General features: G+C 48.4%; 1 protein-coding gene across 2 annotated transcripts in view; it reads left to right on the top strand.

Moving 5' to 3' along the window:
• ppp2r1ba (protein phosphatase 2, regulatory subunit A, beta a) overlaps positions 1–14,708 on the top strand; it is a 28,015-nt gene extending 13,307 nt beyond the window's left edge. For both annotated transcript variants that reach the window (XM_088940020.1, XM_088940021.1), the window contains exons 10-16: positions 4,293–4,427; positions 6,585–6,758; positions 7,410–7,470; positions 10,357–10,511; positions 11,313–11,455; positions 11,939–12,030; positions 13,093–14,708. In XM_088940020.1, the coding sequence (XP_088796146.1) occupies positions 4,293–4,427; positions 6,585–6,758; positions 7,410–7,470; positions 10,357–10,511; positions 11,313–11,455; positions 11,939–12,030; positions 13,093–13,109 (777 nt within the window). In that variant the 3' untranslated portion in view covers positions 13,110–14,708. The remainder of the gene's footprint in view (positions 1–4,292; positions 4,428–6,584; positions 6,759–7,409; positions 7,471–10,356; positions 10,512–11,312; positions 11,456–11,938; positions 12,031–13,092) is intronic.
• The last annotated feature ends 1,992 nt before the right edge of the window (positions 14,709–16,700 follow it).

The following is a 16,700-nucleotide window of genomic DNA, read 5'->3' as shown; positions in this document are numbered from 1 at the left end:
GGGCTCTGTGAGTTTGTAAAGGTGGCAGTGGTGTGCACCTGTTTGAGCTCCCATTTATCAGCACCCTTCCTGCTCCCCAGACTTATCTTTGCAAAATAGCTTTGCGGTTCCACCCCCCACCCCCCCCCCCCCCAGTCACGTTGAGTTTCGTTGTTGACTTGAGGCTGTCCAGTTTCCTTTGCTCATTAAAACATGTCTTATCTTTGGCATGATAAGAAATGGAGAGATTAGCGCTAATGGGGCTGTGTTGACAAAGAAGTGTGTTCTTAGGACTTCTCACCCCCCTCAATGTGAGGGTCAGTGAGCAGCGTCGAGCTCATTTGGACCGTAGGGATGGCCTTGGGTTGTGTGGTTGACCCGTTGGAATACAGGTTTTAATTGTGAGCTTAATCATTTTGATCTTTGTTTACAAAACGAGGAGGCCATTTGGCCCATCGGGATGGTTTGGTTTTAAGTGATCCAACAGATGTCATGCAGCTGCTTCAGTGAAAGAATCAAACAACATGGCTATATAGCTTGTTCCAGACTCCGGCAACCCTTTTTATGAAAAGGTGCCTTCTGATCTCTGGCTCAGATGTGCTTTCCCTCTTCGTTGATGGGTGAAGAAACTGTGAAATTCCTCTGGGCCTGTCTTGTCCTCGCAGCTAGAGTTGAGAATTTTCTGTGCTACAGGGGTGGTCTGAGTCCCTAGCCCTATTGTCAGAGAGGAGAATAGACTCTTGGAGTCTCTACCAGCGGCCATATCACTCTGCAACTCACAACTGGCAGCCCCCCTGGAGCTCAGCAGGTGTGAGCCTGGCCAGTACCTGGATGGGAGACTCCTGGGAAAGCTAAGGCTGCTGCTGGAAGAGGTGTTAGTGGGGCCAGTAGGTGGCGCTCGCCCTGCAGTCCATGTGGGTCCTAATGCCTCAGTATAGTAATGGGGACACTACACTGTAAACAAGCGCCGTCCTTCGGATGAGATGTAAAACTGAGGCCCTGACTCTCTGTGGTCATAAAAAATCCCAGGGCGTTTCTCGAAAAGAGTCGGGGTGTTACCGCAGGGTCCTGGTCGAATTTCCCCTTGGCCCTTACCAATCATGGCCTCCTAATAATCCCCATCTCTGAACTGGCTTCATCACTCTGCTCTCCTCCCCACTGAGAGCTGGTGTGTGGGGAGAGGACTGGAGCATCATCCAGGTGGGGCTGCACACTGGTGGGGGTGGAGGGGATCCCCATGACCTGTAAAGCGCTTTGAGTGGAGTGTCCAGAAAAGAGCTGTAGAAGTGTAAGCAATATATATTATTTTTCTGGAGGGGGGGGGGGGTTCAGAATCTAGCAGCTGTCCATTAAACTTCAGTGAACAGCCCTGTTTCGAAATGACCGTCTCCAAGCTGTACTGTGGGATCGCCAGCACCTGGCTGGGTTAAACCGGCAGCCTCTGTCTGGTGAGACAAACCCTCCAGCTGCAGCCACATGATCCCTCATCAGCAGTTCGGCTGACCTATTTAACTCAAACGCGGCGTTGTACAGAACCTGTTTTCTTGATAAGGTTCCCCGCTGAGGCTGTTCTTACTGTTTTGTTTTTTTTTGTTCCCACAGAACAGGCTAGCGTTTATTGAACTTGCATGCAAAAAAAAGTAGATATTGCAGGGCCGAAACTCTTGCACAAGAGACGGTTCAAGTACACAGAGATAAAGAGCGGTTAAGCATTAAAACTGGCCACACGTTCGTGTTTTTTTTTATGTGGCTTTTCCTGCATTGACTTAGTGAGATGGCCGGCTGTAGCCCAGATGCTGGCGATTTAATATCCGAGCCAGAGTCTCTAACGCAGTGCCTGGTGATCAGTTACTTTCCCCTGCCTGAGGTGAGGTACCTTCACAGAACAGGAAGAAACAGGTCCAGCGTCCTGAGGTTTTGAGGTTGCAGATAGTTGCACAGTCAACATCTGACTTCCTTTTCTGTCAGTACTTGGAAACCTCTCCCACAAACGTCTCGGCACGTTCTTGCTCTGGGGCTTCCACCGCCGTGACCTTATCTGACCTTGTGCTGCTGACCAGAGCATGCGACGCCGATCCTTAATGCACTTTGAGGACAAACATGTTGCTGAAATTAAGAGCAGAAAAGCATGCAGCGGCATAAAGATCAAGACTATCACAAAACAGGTTTGTTTTTTTTTCTGTGCTTGAGCACTTGTGCTTAAGGGAGTGTAGAAACGTAAGGCGCCGCATTGAGGCCTGAGAACGGCAGGCAGAACTTTACACTAAGGGTTGTGGGGGACTGGAACATACTGGCTGTGTTGTTGAAGCAGATGCATCGGGGGGGGGTCCATCCAGGAAAGTGCTGAATGAGAGCCTTGTATCACCTTGAGCCAAGTGCTCACTTGTGTTTGTGGCCCTGCAGGAATAGATACAGAGCCCAAGAAGCACTCTTTCAGAAAGCAAGGCCACCATTTTTGTAGCTGCTGCTGCTTGGTTGCATTGCTTTACTGCATTGTCTGGATCTCGATAGTCCCTCTCCCTTAGACCTACAGGCCTCCGCCGGCATACTGTGCCCTTCCCGGCTGCTTTTTTCCCCCCCAAGACAGGATGGTACGGATGTGTGATATGTGCTATCCAAACTTATGACTTCATCGGCTGTTTGGTTGCCCCACTGTGTGAAGGTTGAAAAGCCTGAGATCATTGGGAGGAGCTGAGGGCTCTGGGAATCTCGCCTTGCAGTCTCGGCCAGAGCCATGGAGCACACCTGGGTCACACCATCAGCTGGGAGAGGGATCCAGTGTTGGACCCTCGATTTGTATATGTGCTGCTACTGTGTCTTATTTGCCTGCTTCATGTCATTCAGACCATTCTAGTGTGCAGGTCTAAAAACTCAACAAGAGTGCATGTCGGGCTCAGGGAGGAGACTAGAAGAGACAGTATGTCAGGGCTGTGTAGGCATCATGTACTAATTAATGGCTTCTCCAACACTGATGAGCACTGTGTGCCCTCATTTTCCTCCCCAACTGTATTGTTTTGTAGCTGGTCTGTCAGTAACTTTGCATGTGAATTTGTGACTCAAATTTGTTACCACAATGCAGGTTTTGTGTAAGGATCAAACTGTATTGGGGAAACACATCAATCATTTCAAATAAGTTTAGTGTGCCCAGAAATTCAGTGGTTTACTCACCAGTTTCCCTGTTATACTTATCCTGATTCTTTTTCGGCGTTTTAAAATTTCTCCCTTTTAACCATTTCTGATGTATTTGCTTCTCAGGCTGTGATGTAGTTCCGTCCGTTTCCCCCAGTTTACAGAGGTGCTTTTTGGAGACTTTGCTGAATTGGTCCGACGCAAGAGAGCCGAAGGAGCTGCCCGAGGGAGCATATGTGCGAAATCTTTAATCCGCAGATCATTCGTGTGTAGTAAAATTCCTGCTCCTGAGAAACTGCCTGTGGGGTTTTGATACTGTCCCCTAGGTAGGGGAGAAGTGTGCGTTCTTGTCGGGTCGCGCTGGGCAGCGGTGGAGAGCTGTAAGCTTCTGAATTGATGCTTCGATGAAAGGATTGTTTCGTTGGTGCGAGTACTTCACTCGTGACCGGTCTGTCCCTCCATTCTCGGCGGGTTTGATCGGAGCCTGTCCTGTCCCGGCAGGCTGGCCGGGCAGGGGGCTGCTGGCTGTTGCAGAAACAGCGGTGACTCCCAGCTCCATTACAGTGAGGCTGCTGGCGCGTCTGCTTGGTGATAACCTGCCTGCTTCCCACTCCAGCGTGTTAAGGTCCCTGGTGCTGGATGTGGGCTCGGTAAAAGAAGCAGTGTGTGTGTATGTTTTTTTTTTAAACTGGCGAACTAATTCCAAACCCTTCATAGCTACAGCAACGCAAATAAATCTTACCCGGGCGAGGGGTTAATGATCTGTGTGTAAATAAGAGAGGTGGCCCTGTGAGCGACGCATGTTTTGGTTTCCAGTCTGCTGGAAGGAGGCCTGCAGCGCTGGTGCCTGCGGATGGGCGTCTTCCCTGCGGCATGTGCCTGCCAAGCCTGCCCCTCTGCAGGGGCGGACAGACTGGGTCCCACAGCACACCTGTCCAACTGTTTCTTCAGCTGTTTTTCTAGTTCTCTCAAGCACAGTGCAGAGTGTTTTTCCCCCCCCGTGCAGACAAGCAAGCCAGCCATTCCCCCCCCACACACACACACACAATTCACTACAGATATTTTGAATGTGTGGCAAATGTCTCTGCCTCAGGAAGGAAGATTATCGAAACGGTGACGATGCCGAGCGTCCTGTGCCCTCTTCTCTGTATCTGATGCCATTCTTTCCTTTTGCCTGCTCACAGGAGCTGGTGTCGGACACCAACCAGCACGTGAAGTCGGCGCTGGCGTCGGTCATCATGGGCCTGTCCACAATCCTGGGCAAAGACAACACCATCGAGCACCTGCTGCCCCTCTTCCTGGCGCAGCTGAAAGACGAGGTGAGTGTGCCCACGCCCCCGGAAAACATCTGTCCTCTTTTCCTGTGTCCCTTAGGGTGTCTGTCTCTTTTGTTTTGTTTCCTCCTTAAAAATGGTGATTATTTTCAAGTAATATTAATTTCCTTTAAAAAGGAGGCAATGCACCCAGTTCCAAATGAAAGATGCACCTCTCCCGTGTGCTGTCAGTGCAGAGAGAGGGGAGACACTTCCTCAGAAATTTTTCAGTCTTTTGAAACATCTGTCCACTCCCCTCAGGGCTCGTTCACATGTGGTAGCAATCATCAGGAACACTTGTGTCCTTTGCCACTCCACACGCCCTGTCTGTTGTAAGTGTTGGCCGATGCAGACCATTCGTGTGTCGGGCGGGTGTCCGTCTCCCTGTTGCCCAGGGTGGCTGGGGGCTTTGTGCTTCCAAGCCCTCTCTGCCCTCCAGGTAAATCGGCCCTCATGTCGTGACATCGGGCGCACGTTTAAGTTGTTGGCTTTCTGTAGGCTCTGAAGCCAGTTGCCAGATCTATTTCCGGGGTAAGAAGAATTCCTCAACATTCCCAAGAAACCTGGGATTTTTTTTCCCCCTCCTCCCCCCCCCCCCCATTTCACGAATCATCTCCGACGCATCCCGAAAAGCCTTGATGTTTTGACCGGGGTGGGGTGGGAGATGTGAAGGGAGCAGGATCGTGAGGCCGAGGGGGGTGAACATGGTGCTCCCCAGCTTTCCAGGCCCTTTGATGTGGATGTGCTGGAGACCGCTTGCTTCCTGCGATGCCTGCTGCTTCCTGTTTGAAGTCCTCCCCGGTCTCCGGCAAGAATAGCTTGCATTCACGTCTCTGCCCCTGCTGCAGCTGGGAGCACCGCGGCGCTGGCCAAGCTTCTGGCGTGCAGCACTGAAGCCTTTTCATCCCCAGAGGCAGGAAACAGCCTGGAAGGGAAAGGCCGAAGGGTAGGAAAAAAAAAAAAGAAAGCTGGGGAGGCATGCTCAAACAGGACCCGCAGTTTTAAAGTTGCGTTCATGCTGGATTCAAATTGCCTTCAGGTTTCGTGACTCGGATTTAAAATTTGAAATTGAAATGGATCGTCTTTTGATGTGTGGCTTAAGAGGGGGCCCTCCTTTTCAAGTTCCTGAAAGCGGGAGGAAAATTAGCAATTGTATGTAGCAAATCCAGGTGGGAGCTGGCAGCTCTCCGTCGCCGACAGACACAGCTGCCAAGGGAGGATCTGGGCTCTCTTCACTGCGATTGTTAAAACCTTTTCGGAAGCTCAAAGAAACTGTCAACGGACCTCCTCTGTAATCCATCTTTCTTTTTCATTGCGGCACAAATTAACTTGTCCACAGTTCTTTTTTTTTTAAACTTTTTAGTCTCCTAATTATTATTCTTGTGGCCATTTATAATCCTGGCTGGTAATTCAGGCTGCTGTGCGTTTGTTGCGAGCGCACCAGACAGCTGGCACGTCGGTGCCTCCATCTCAGACACTGGAGAAGAAGCGTTCAATATGTCCTGTTATATTCATCTGCATAATATTTAACTCTGCATGCTGGAGATATTGGTAACGTTCAAATCGCTATGAATTTAGGGAAGGCAGAGGGCAGCTCAGGTTCATGATGCGACTTGAACAGGGTAACCAGGTATTGATCACCTTGTAACATTTCACTTGTCAGCATCGGGTCTTTGGCCAGCGACCAGTGTTCCTAGAAGTCAAGAGACAACAGTGACTTCTGATCAATTTTGCTCTGTCCCTGAACACAGTGTGCGTTTTGCTCAGAAAAATGCGGGATTTTGATAAGATGTCAGGAGCATCTTATCAAAGGTTTTTGTGTTTTGTCGCACATATATTTTTTTTTCCTTTCAGAGTCAAAGAGCATGAAATGTTAAGGGAGACATCAGCCCCCAACCCAGGCCTACCTTTTTTTCTAAACTTATAATCAGCACAGTCACCTTGTTACTTGTACTATAAGGACACCAGCGCAGTTAGTGACAGGAGGATCCCTAGACTGAAGCCTTTTAAAAAGATAAAGGAACAGTAAACCGGAGCCCTTGGCAAAGAGATGTCATCTGTTCTTCTCTGCGGTGCCAGCTTTCTCATCAGCCTCCGTTTGCCAGAGTCCCTGACAAGCGTGCTCACCCCCGTCCTCTTTCTCTCTCTCTCTCTCTCTCTCAGTGCCCCGAGGTGCGCCTCAACATCATCTCCAACCTGGACTGTGTGAACGAGGTGATTGGGATCAGGCAACTGTCTCAGTCCCTGCTGCCCGCCATCGTGGAGCTGGCCGAGGACGCCAAGTGGAGGGTGCGCCTGGCCATCATCGAGTACATGCCCCTGCTGGCCGGGCAGCTGGTGAGTCCTGACGCTGCGATTGTCTCGGGGGTGTGGTGGAGCTTCAGGGGGGGCAAGCATGTCAAATGTGTCCTGTTGGCACAATAACCAAGATGAGGCTCTCGAGAGACCTTTTAATATTTTTGCATATCTGGGGGCACTGAACTATTTCAACAGATGGGCACAATGTTATTCCCTGGAATGTCTTAACTACAGCTTGCTCAGGTGAGAGAGTATGCACTAAACACTGAAGAGGCCTTATTGACTTGCTAAGGGGTTAACGGTATTAATTGCACTTAATCTTTTTTTGGCTGAAGTATAACCACTTTTTATACCTGCTGATATGTGTGCAGTTGTGATCTTTTTTTTATTTCGCTGTGGTGTTGCGTATTATCTGTCATTATATCATTTTTGCAGCATTGTGGACAGAATATTGGGAAGACATTGTATAATGAAGTGCAGAGCCCTGCTTTGATTTAGTGCTTCCTCCAAGTTAATCACACCCTGTCTGTCGCTGATGCTGCTTCACAGCTCAGCATTAACCATGGGTGTGGGCAGGTGTGATTTATAACCCTGAGTTGCAGCTGGACGTGAGGGGGCCCAGTGGTTTTTCAGTTCACGTGCCCGTCTCGACCCCAGCCCGCGGACCTGACTGCTCTTCTCTGCCCTCAGGGGGTGGAGTTCTTCGATGAGAAGCTGAACTCCTTGTGCATGGCGTGGCTCGTCGACCATGGTAAGCTCCTCGCTCCTCCCCTTCATCGAGATCCTGGCGCTCCTCCTGCATGGGGTGATGGGGTTGAGAAGTGATTTTGGGCGACAAAGCCTGCTTCTCTCTCTGCGTCTTAGTTCCGCCTAGACTCCTTTCTTTCACATCTTAACATCCGGACAGGCGGGGGCACAGCGAGCTTTTCCAGAGCCAGGCAGAATGAGTTAAATGCTCAAGCTCACTCCCCTGTTTCATCAGTGCCTGGTGATTCATAAGGATCAAACTCTTGCATTACATTTTTATGTAGAACCTTTCAAGGAAATCGGCTTTGGAGAGGAAAAATACGTACCTCCAGCACATTTAAAACTGTCTGAAACATGTAGGTAAGAAATATATCATCCTGCCCCCTGGGACCAGTAGGTTTGCTGTGATTCAGTCCTCCTGCAGCCGGGAGGCTGGAGTGAGCTCGAGCCCTGTGCTGCCCGGGACCAGCCCCCCCCCCCCCCCCCGCCCCACACTGGGGGACGGACGTGCGGGGCTGCAGCTCCTGGTCTGTCTCCCCCGGCTGGGCCGAGCGATGACAGCCTGCCTGGCCTGTGCGCAGGCCCAGCCATGCGTCTTGACGGAGTGTCCGAAAGGCGTCGCCTACTGTAAATGACAGTCGGATAAGAAAGTGGAGCAGCAGCCTGGGAAATGCCCGTATATGCTTTGTTCTGAATTGCTTTCTTGGCTCTAGTATCTACTTGAAAACAGCATTTTATCGATTTATTGCTTTGTGTAATTAAGTCTGGACTATATTCTGAAAGTATAAGATAACATTTTACACCGCTCCTACTACAAAGACGCCTAAAAGACGCCCTATCTTTGTTGACTTCTTGCTAGATTTTGTTTTCAGAAGAATGTTGGGAGAGACAGGTGCAGACATCACTGCAGATGTTGTAGGGCTGCATCCCATTAGGAAGTTACAAGAGCCTTTGAAGTGGCGAGGTGCTGTCTAAATAGGATCCAGACCTCCAGCTCTGTGAGGCTGTGGTGGGCAGCATGCCAGCGCTCGGTCTGTGGGATCCGAGCACTGCGCTTTCGTCCTGAAACTTACCGTTTCCTGAAATGCCAGCAGTCCCCTTGGCAGCACAGAAAGGGCACACGGGGAGATTAGAATCACTGGTCTCCAGCCACTACAGACCCCGTACTGGACTACCAAGCATGATGGGGTCTGGTAGTCTTGGCGAGATGCCCTTTTGTTTTTAATCTTGTTTTTTTTCTACAAAGATGTTCCATGCTGACATCCTGTGTGAATATGACCCGTGCGTGTATTTGAGGGCATGGTAGCTGCAGTGCGCAGCTCCCATCTGCAATCTGTGCGTTATCACTCTCTCTCTGTCTCTCAGCCTGCAGTCCTTCCTCTCCAGTTATCCCACAGACACGCCCCAGTGTCCCACTCGAAAGGCTGTGCACTTCGGAGCCAACTTCAAAGCGAATAATTTACTGGGGGGGGGGGGGGAGCTTACATCACTGGAATGTTCCTGCCTGTCATGGTACAGGATAGCTATTTCTGATGACGTGAGAGTGTATGATGAGCTTGGCTGGAGAGAGAGAGGAGCTCAATCCCTGGCTGTAGCAGTGGCAGCAGTTTTCCTTGAATGGTATTGTGCTGTCTGTTTTATTGTGGCCCCAGAAAGCATCTGTCAGCACTGAATCACTCCACAGCAGGAGAGATTAGGACCACAGTGTAGCCGTACTCTTGGCATATATTCTCCGGTTCCAAATTTCCAGGCCTGGTGATTACCCATCCCGTTTTACCATCCTAAAAACATTCCAGACTGTTTAGAGAATCCAACCGATAGATTCAATCGGTCTTGTGTTAACGTGTGCAGAGTAGCAATACCTCATGCGTTTGACATTCTCGGAAAAGTGTGGGCTTGCAGATTGAATTGAGAGTGAAATTGCAGGTACTGGTCTGTACTTACTAAGATCTAACTGCTCTGTTAGCAAGCATGGTGCATTTAAACTGAGAATAAGAGGCACTTTTTTACACTCTGGGCTGTGGTAGTCCCAGACTAGCTGCCCAGTCATGTGGTTGAAGCTGATACGGCTTCTTTTAAGCAACACCTGGATGATCAGTTAGCTATTAACGAGGGCCAGGATGGGCATTATGCCGACCTCTTGTTTGTGATTGTTCTTCTTTTATGACTTCTTATTACCCCTGTTCTGTTGGGACTCTGGAAGCTGGAGGTGTAGTTTTATGAGTGATGCTAATATTTCTTAACAGATTTCGTTGTCACTGCTTCCTTTTCCTTCTGAGATAAACCTCAAAGTTCCATTGCTATATTCTGGTAGTTAAGCACCTGAAATTTCATAATACTTCATAATTCCTCAGAGCTGGTCTGTTTTGAAAGAATGTGTACACTTCCTTTTTAGACAAGTAGTGTTCCATTATGACATCCTTAATGGGCGGAGCGGTGGCTCTGTGGCTCAGGACCTGCGCCTGTGGCTGGAAGGTTGCTGGTTCAAATCCCGCAGCCGGCAGAGGAATCCTACTCCCCTGGGCCCCTGAGCAAGGCCCTTAACCCGAAACTGCTCCAGGGGTGCTGTACAATGGCTGACCCTGCGCTCTGACCCCAGGCTCTCTCCCTATCTGTGTGTCTCATGGAGAGCAAGCTGGGGTCTGCGAAAAGATAATTTCTAATGCAAGAAATTGTAAAGGGTAAATAAAGTGACGTTGTTGTTGTTATTATTATTATACCAACAATTTTTGGTTGGTGGCGGTGCTGCATGTTCTTATGGTTCAGATTTCATTCCTCCCCAGAAGAAGGCTCGGGACAGTGGTGTCCAACACGTGCCCATCAGGTTGTGCAGCACACACACACACACTAAAGATACTAGACAGCAGCCGATGTGACCTTGTTTCCGCAGTGTACGCTATCCGAGAGGCAGCCACCTGCAACCTCATGAAGCTAGTGGAGAAATTTGGGGCGGAGTGGGCACAGAACACCATCGTCCCCAAGGTCCTGAGCATGGCCAATGATCCCAACTACCTGCACAGAATGACCACGCTCTTCTGCATCAATGTGAGTCCAGTCGCGTTTGCTGCTCCAGGGCATGTCCGCCTCTAGCAGTATTGCCTCCAGTGAAATGGGAATCGGGGTTAGGCTGTCTGCCGAACATGTCCTAATATACTGACACGTAGCTGTCTGCCAGTAGAGAACTGACAACAGTGACAGCATACCTCTAAACTCATAACAAAACACCTTGTCAGGCCTTTTCGGTTTCAAATTATTCTCGTATACTCAGGGGAGCCGTGCTGTCTTTCCCATTTCAGAGAGCCTGCCGTCGTGTTTGAAACAGCCTTGTGCCTTGTCCTTAAACAGCTCGCATAGGGATGGGTTGTGTTTCACACACTGCCTCTTCAGTTGAGCTTTCGAAAAATGAAAATCAGCCTTCACCTGAAATGATATTGATATTGTCTCCCGACGCTTCAGAGGAGGGAGGGAGAGAAACAGGGTTTTCAGCTATCGTGTTTCCCTGTTACCAGCCAGACTCCTGGCAGTGCTTCTGTTGCTGTGTCAGTGTTGGCTCAGTGCACGTTCAAGGGCCTTTCGTATTCAGGTCTTGCCCAATAACATTCCACTTACAAGAATTTTTGGAAAAGTCCATTAAAGAAATCGCCACCAACTGCTACAATGGAGATAAAAGACAAGTGCTTTGTCATTAAAGCACTTTAAAAGCAATTCAGTCGAATGCATCTTAAGTAGGAGAATTTTCTTTTTGGCTAAGGCAGACTTATCGCATTCTTTGCTTTTCTTAGTTTGTAGAGGGAAATGTTTTTTTTTTTTGACCATCCCGCGTCAGTGCTGTGTGTGGCTTTGCAGGCTCTTTCTGAGGCCTGTGGTCAGGAGATCACCACCAAGCAGATGCTACCCGTGGTTCTGAAGATGTCCAACGACCAGGTGGCCAACGTGCGGTTCAACGTCGCCAAGTCCCTGCAGAAAATCGGCCCAGTTCTCGACAGCAAGTACGCGCTGAAGCGACTGGCGTTTGTTTTTCATTTTGGGTTTTGAATTCCGAGCCGAGTGGCAGATTGCTGTTTATCTACTAGGCAGCCATTGCTTAAGTTCATTGCTAACCATAAAGCCAGCACTTTTTTTTTTACTTTTGGAATTGACGGGGAAGGGATGTTGAAGAAAGTCTAGACCAAAGCCTCAGCTCAGTGTACCGGCTTTGTAGACTTGGGTTCTCTAACGTTCTCTCTGGGTTTTCTAACGTCTGTCTGCAACAGCAAAGCAGTACTTGACATTTGACATGTGAGCGAACCCACCGCCAGGGTGTGATGTGGTTTTTGCTATTTTGAGAGGATGTGTGTGGTTGGGAGAAGGGGGAGGTAGTCTGTTGCAATACGAGACAGAACAGGACTTGGGGTTGGGAGGGGGCAATACTAAGGAGACTTGGCCTGTAAGTCTGTAAGAGCCTGAGTTCACTTGTCCCCTGTGCCTTACAGTGCCCTGCAGACAGAAGTCAAGCCTGTGCTGGAGAAGCTGGCCACAGATCAAGACATGGATGTCAAATACTTCGCCCAGGAAGCTATAAGTGGTATGCATTCCTACTTAACTTTTTTACATCTCACTGACAGACCACATGGTGAATTGTAAATGCTTGGACAAGACGACATGTCTTGGCTAAAGAGTTCCCCCAGCTCAGCTTGCAGATTCATGAGGAAACAGCCAGCCTTACTCCTTCACAGTTAATCATGTCTGACCCCCCTGACCTCAGTGGGAAATTATAGATTGCTTGATTACTGGGAGTGCAGTGTTCCTGGTTGTTAGCAGGGCTCTGTGCTGCTCAGGTAAGCCTAGCAGGCTCGCTGTCCTTTTCCCTGAAGCTGCTGTCCTGATCTTGCTTAACTTGGAGAAACGGCTGGTTGAGAAGAATATTGCCCAGCTTGTTTGTGGTTTTGTGTTTGTAATGCTTTGTTGCATGTTCTCATGCATGCACTGTCGAACCTTTCTACGTTTACAGCATTGTTCAGTAAAAATGGTTTAGTGAGGCTGGTGACGAATTGTGATGGTGTGCTTTTAGGCAAAGTTTATTGGCTTGATGTGGCTTTAAGGGGTCTTGGGCGCCTCTCTGCCCATCATGGATCCCGTCTCTTCCTCCTGGAGGGCCTAGTATCTTCTGGCTTGTGTTCCCACTGCAGTCGGCAATGCAGGAACCGAGTTGGAGACCCCTGCAGTATTTTATCTAGGCAGTGCATTTCAAGGAAGGCTGCTCTTATGAGAGCAGGCCTTTCTGCGTCTTGGATGTATTTTTTTAATCTCGTGAAGTACCTTTTGCACTACTGAGTGTAGTGTAACTTAAGACTAGGACAGCATGAAGTGATGGGTTTAAAGAACAAGGTTGACTTAACTCAGTGATGGCCAGCAAGCAGTGGATGTTTTTCCTTCCACCTTCCCATTGCACAACATCGGTCGAGATCAGAAACGACTGAGCTGCTTTTCAGTGTTTGCTTGTTACTCCACTCCAAAGCATGGTTTCAGTCCAGCTACATTTTAAAACTTGCGCATTTATAGGCATTTGTGCGATTAAGCTGATAGTATTGTGCGTCGGGGGATTAGACATGACCTTGTAATTTGTGTTTTTTTTCCTTCTCTGCAGTTCTTGCCCTGGCTTAAGTCGGACACAAAACAAAACGGATTCGCCGGCCGATCAGTGTCTGCTGAACGTGCAAGACATCCCACGACATAACCACATCCTATTTATTGATATCCAGGATCAACTGGCTACTTTAAACAAAAAAAAAAGAGGAAAAAAAGTCTTTAATGTCAAAATCATTGTTCCCTCCTTTGCTTTCAATGGTAGTAATTGTACAAGGGAAGTTCAGATATTGGCAACGCTTGCTGTAAAACTGACTGCACTGAACATTGAATGAGCCTGTCCCATTTTGGTAGACTAGAGCACACACAGTCATCACCACTCCTGTTGCTGTGGTTTAATATGGTTTTGCATGGAATCTAAAGTCTTTGATGTGTAGATGTTCTCCTTGTTGCTTTTCACTTCATTTTCCATCCCGGATCTTCGTTTTAAATAATTGTACAGTTAACCGTTGTGTTCCAGTGCTTCTATACAGCGGCTTATAAATCTGCTTTTCCCTTGACACGTTTTGCTGTGGAATACCATGCCCAGCAGCCTCTATTCTGAGGGGTGACCTCAATCCTGCAGCAGATGGGCAAGATGGTTTGAAGGCCCAGAGCTTCTCGGAATTGGTTAGGTTGTGCTCCACAAAAGGGCAGTCATGCAGCGAACCGACCCTACCCCTTTACCCTCAGTGCGCCTAGGAGTTTAGGCATTTCAGATCGAATTCTCGTGTTCATGGAGCTCCATTCGAGTAGTTAAAAGCCTTCCCCTCGTGCTCCTTGTGCAGTCTGTGAACTGACGAATTGGGACCACCATAAGAAAAAGCAGTGACCTCACTGGGGAGGAGGTGGGCGGCAGGCATGCCACTGGTTGGAGGCTGCACTGTGCAGTACTGGGCTTAGCCCCCGACCTTGTTTTTTCCGTCTTGTACCCGTGTTCGCTGAGATGTGCACCGCGGCAGGTTTGCTGCTGTGAGAGGAGTGGGCTGGCCGGAGTTTCAGGTTGTTTCCCCCGGGCGGTGTAGCTGTGTAATCTTGGGGTGCCTGAAGGATCATCTTGCTCTCTTAACCTGCTGTGCCAGTAACTGTGCTGTTGAAAGCATTTGTTTTTTCAGGTCACATTTGAACTTTTTCCCCCCTCTCATTCTAACACGTTTTTTCCTATTTTGTGTTCTCCGTTTGTATGAATACAAACCCGCTGGTTTCTCTTTTTTGTTAACAATTTTTTGGCATTGAACCATGAGCCACAGCTGGTCCCGGGGTACAGACAGGACCGTCATGGCAAACCAGTTGGTAAAAGACCAGGCAAACTAGCAGCCAGAGAAGGTGGTTATGTGAAGTCTTACCGAGTGTCTGTACTTCCCTGGGTAATATTTCATGTATTTGGATGTAGTGGATTATATGGGTTCCCATTATTATACGGTATAATGAAATTAACTTGCTTGCTTCCCAAACCTCTCACCCCTTAACCCCACATCCTCCACCTACAGACATTCATGTCTTTTGAGTTCAGGTTTATACCTTGATTGTTCTGTGTCAATAGACTGTGCTTTGGTTTTATATGACATGAACTCCCCTTAGAAGGGGAGCTGTACTGTATATCTAGGGGATAAAAATGAATAAAAGTTCTACAACAGATGCCTTTTCCTCCTCCTTGTGTCCGGTCAGTGTGATGCTTTGTGTCCCTAGCACTGGGGTACCACATGTACTCTACAGTGAATATCAAAACTCTACACACCCTTATTGAAATTTCAGCTTTTGTTGATGTTAAGGCTTAAATCATGACAAATCATGTCAGACCTTTTTTCACCTTTAAAAAAATCTTGGAACAACTATTTAAGTGAAAAACATGTTATGTTTGGGGAAAATAATTGAACTTTCAATGCATTTCCTGTACAGGGATGCACACTCTTTATAAACGTAACTGTGTTCAGATTTAACCAATCACGTTCCAAATCATGTACAAAGTTAATTCGCCTTCACCTGACATCAACTGAAGTGATTCTGATTAGCCCTAAATAAAATCAGCTGCTCCTGTAGGATTTCCCTGAAGGTTTCTTGGTTGCTTAGTGCAGAGATAACCAATGTCCACAAGGAGCTAACGGAAGATCTACGCGATATTATTAAGGTACAGATCAGGAGAGGGATTTAAGAGAATTTTGTTAAAAGGAATTACATCATGGGACACTGAAGAGCATCATTACGAAGTGGAAGAAATATGGCACCACCAGGACAGTGCAAAGGTCAGGATGTCCTTCCAAAATCAATGACCGGGCAAGAAGAAAGCTCAGCTGGGAGACTGCCGAGAGGCCAACGGCAACCTTAAAGGAGGTGCAGGAATTTAGGGCAGTAACTGGCCACTCGCTGCATATTGCAATAATTCTATGTATTCTCTTTACATCAACAAAAGCTGATATTTCAGGGTCCGTAGATTTTTGATATCCACTGTATACGCGTGCAGGGCTGTGTGAGAAGAGCTCGGCACCCTGCCAGGCTACAGTCAGCTCCCCCAGATCTCAACATGTCAGAAAAACAGAAGGTGTTCTCATTCGGCGCTGATGGCACAAAGACCCTTACACGGGAGCACTGCCATCTTCCAGGACTGCCTGATTGCAGATCAGCACCGCTCAAGACCGCCACAAACCAGGCTGTAGAATCCTGAACACGCACTCCTGCTCAGGATGATGCCCTACAAGGTGCTTGTGGGAGAAATAACTTGTCAGTGGTTTTGTTCTGTATTTTTAACCTGGGGCTCCAAAGTGTTCAGTTCACTGCGCCAGCTGTGTGGCGCAGGTCATGCCAAGTTTTAACACTGCCTGCGGCTTTAGGATCTGGATTTCCCAGCTCCTGCGGTCTAGAGCACCTGCAACAAATGTTAGTGGACTCTGTTCCTTGATTTTGACCTGAGAACGATCTACTTACGTCAAAATCTTTATTTGCTTGGCAGATGCATTTGTCTAGGGAGACGTACAGTAAGTGCTTCCAATCCGTTATATAAAAATCCATTGTGATAGCGTTTTTTTTTAAAAAGCTTTCATTAACCACAAAGAGGAACTCTGTAAGTATACACAGGATGGACATGTGAAAGTATTTTTTTAGTAAAAGCTAAAGATTTGGTATTTGTTTTCGGTGTGCTTTGTCTCAGACTCTGGGAAGTCTGGGGTAAAAAGGCTGGTCTTAAGTTAGTCTAATGTTTTTATGATTTAAAAAGCCACTAACAGGAGGTTGTAACCTTGTCCCACTGGGCGTGAGGCAAATTTAAGCCCCCAGGGCATGGAGGAACTGCTTCTTCATTCTTGAGCCTTGCTGCAGTGTGACGGCTGGTACCAGAATGAAAGGGGACAAGACTGATGTTGACTTGGAGAGCAAAGCACTTTCACGGTCTTAAATGTGCTGGTTTTGAACCCAGAACCTGCACTTGAGACTACTTCCTCTTCCCCAGTCCTTTGCCAAGGCAGTGTCCTCTGACCTCCCGGCTCCAGCTGCTCCTAGCTGGAGGAGTCCAGGCTGGGGATGTGAGCCAGCCGGGTGCTTCTCGGCTGTTGGCAGAGCCCCGACTCCTGCAGCCAGGGCTGCGGGTCCCCCCCATTCGCTTCACGGTGTACTCGAAGGCAGCGGGGTTCACTGCGG

Source organism: Atractosteus spatula, chromosome 22, assembly GCF_055471065.1.
Source record: "Atractosteus spatula isolate fAtrSpa1 chromosome 22, fAtrSpa1.hap1, whole genome shotgun sequence".
Taxonomy (NCBI): Eukaryota; Metazoa; Chordata; class Actinopteri; order Semionotiformes; family Lepisosteidae; genus Atractosteus; species Atractosteus spatula.
This window is presented reverse-complemented; position numbering and strand designations above follow the sequence as displayed.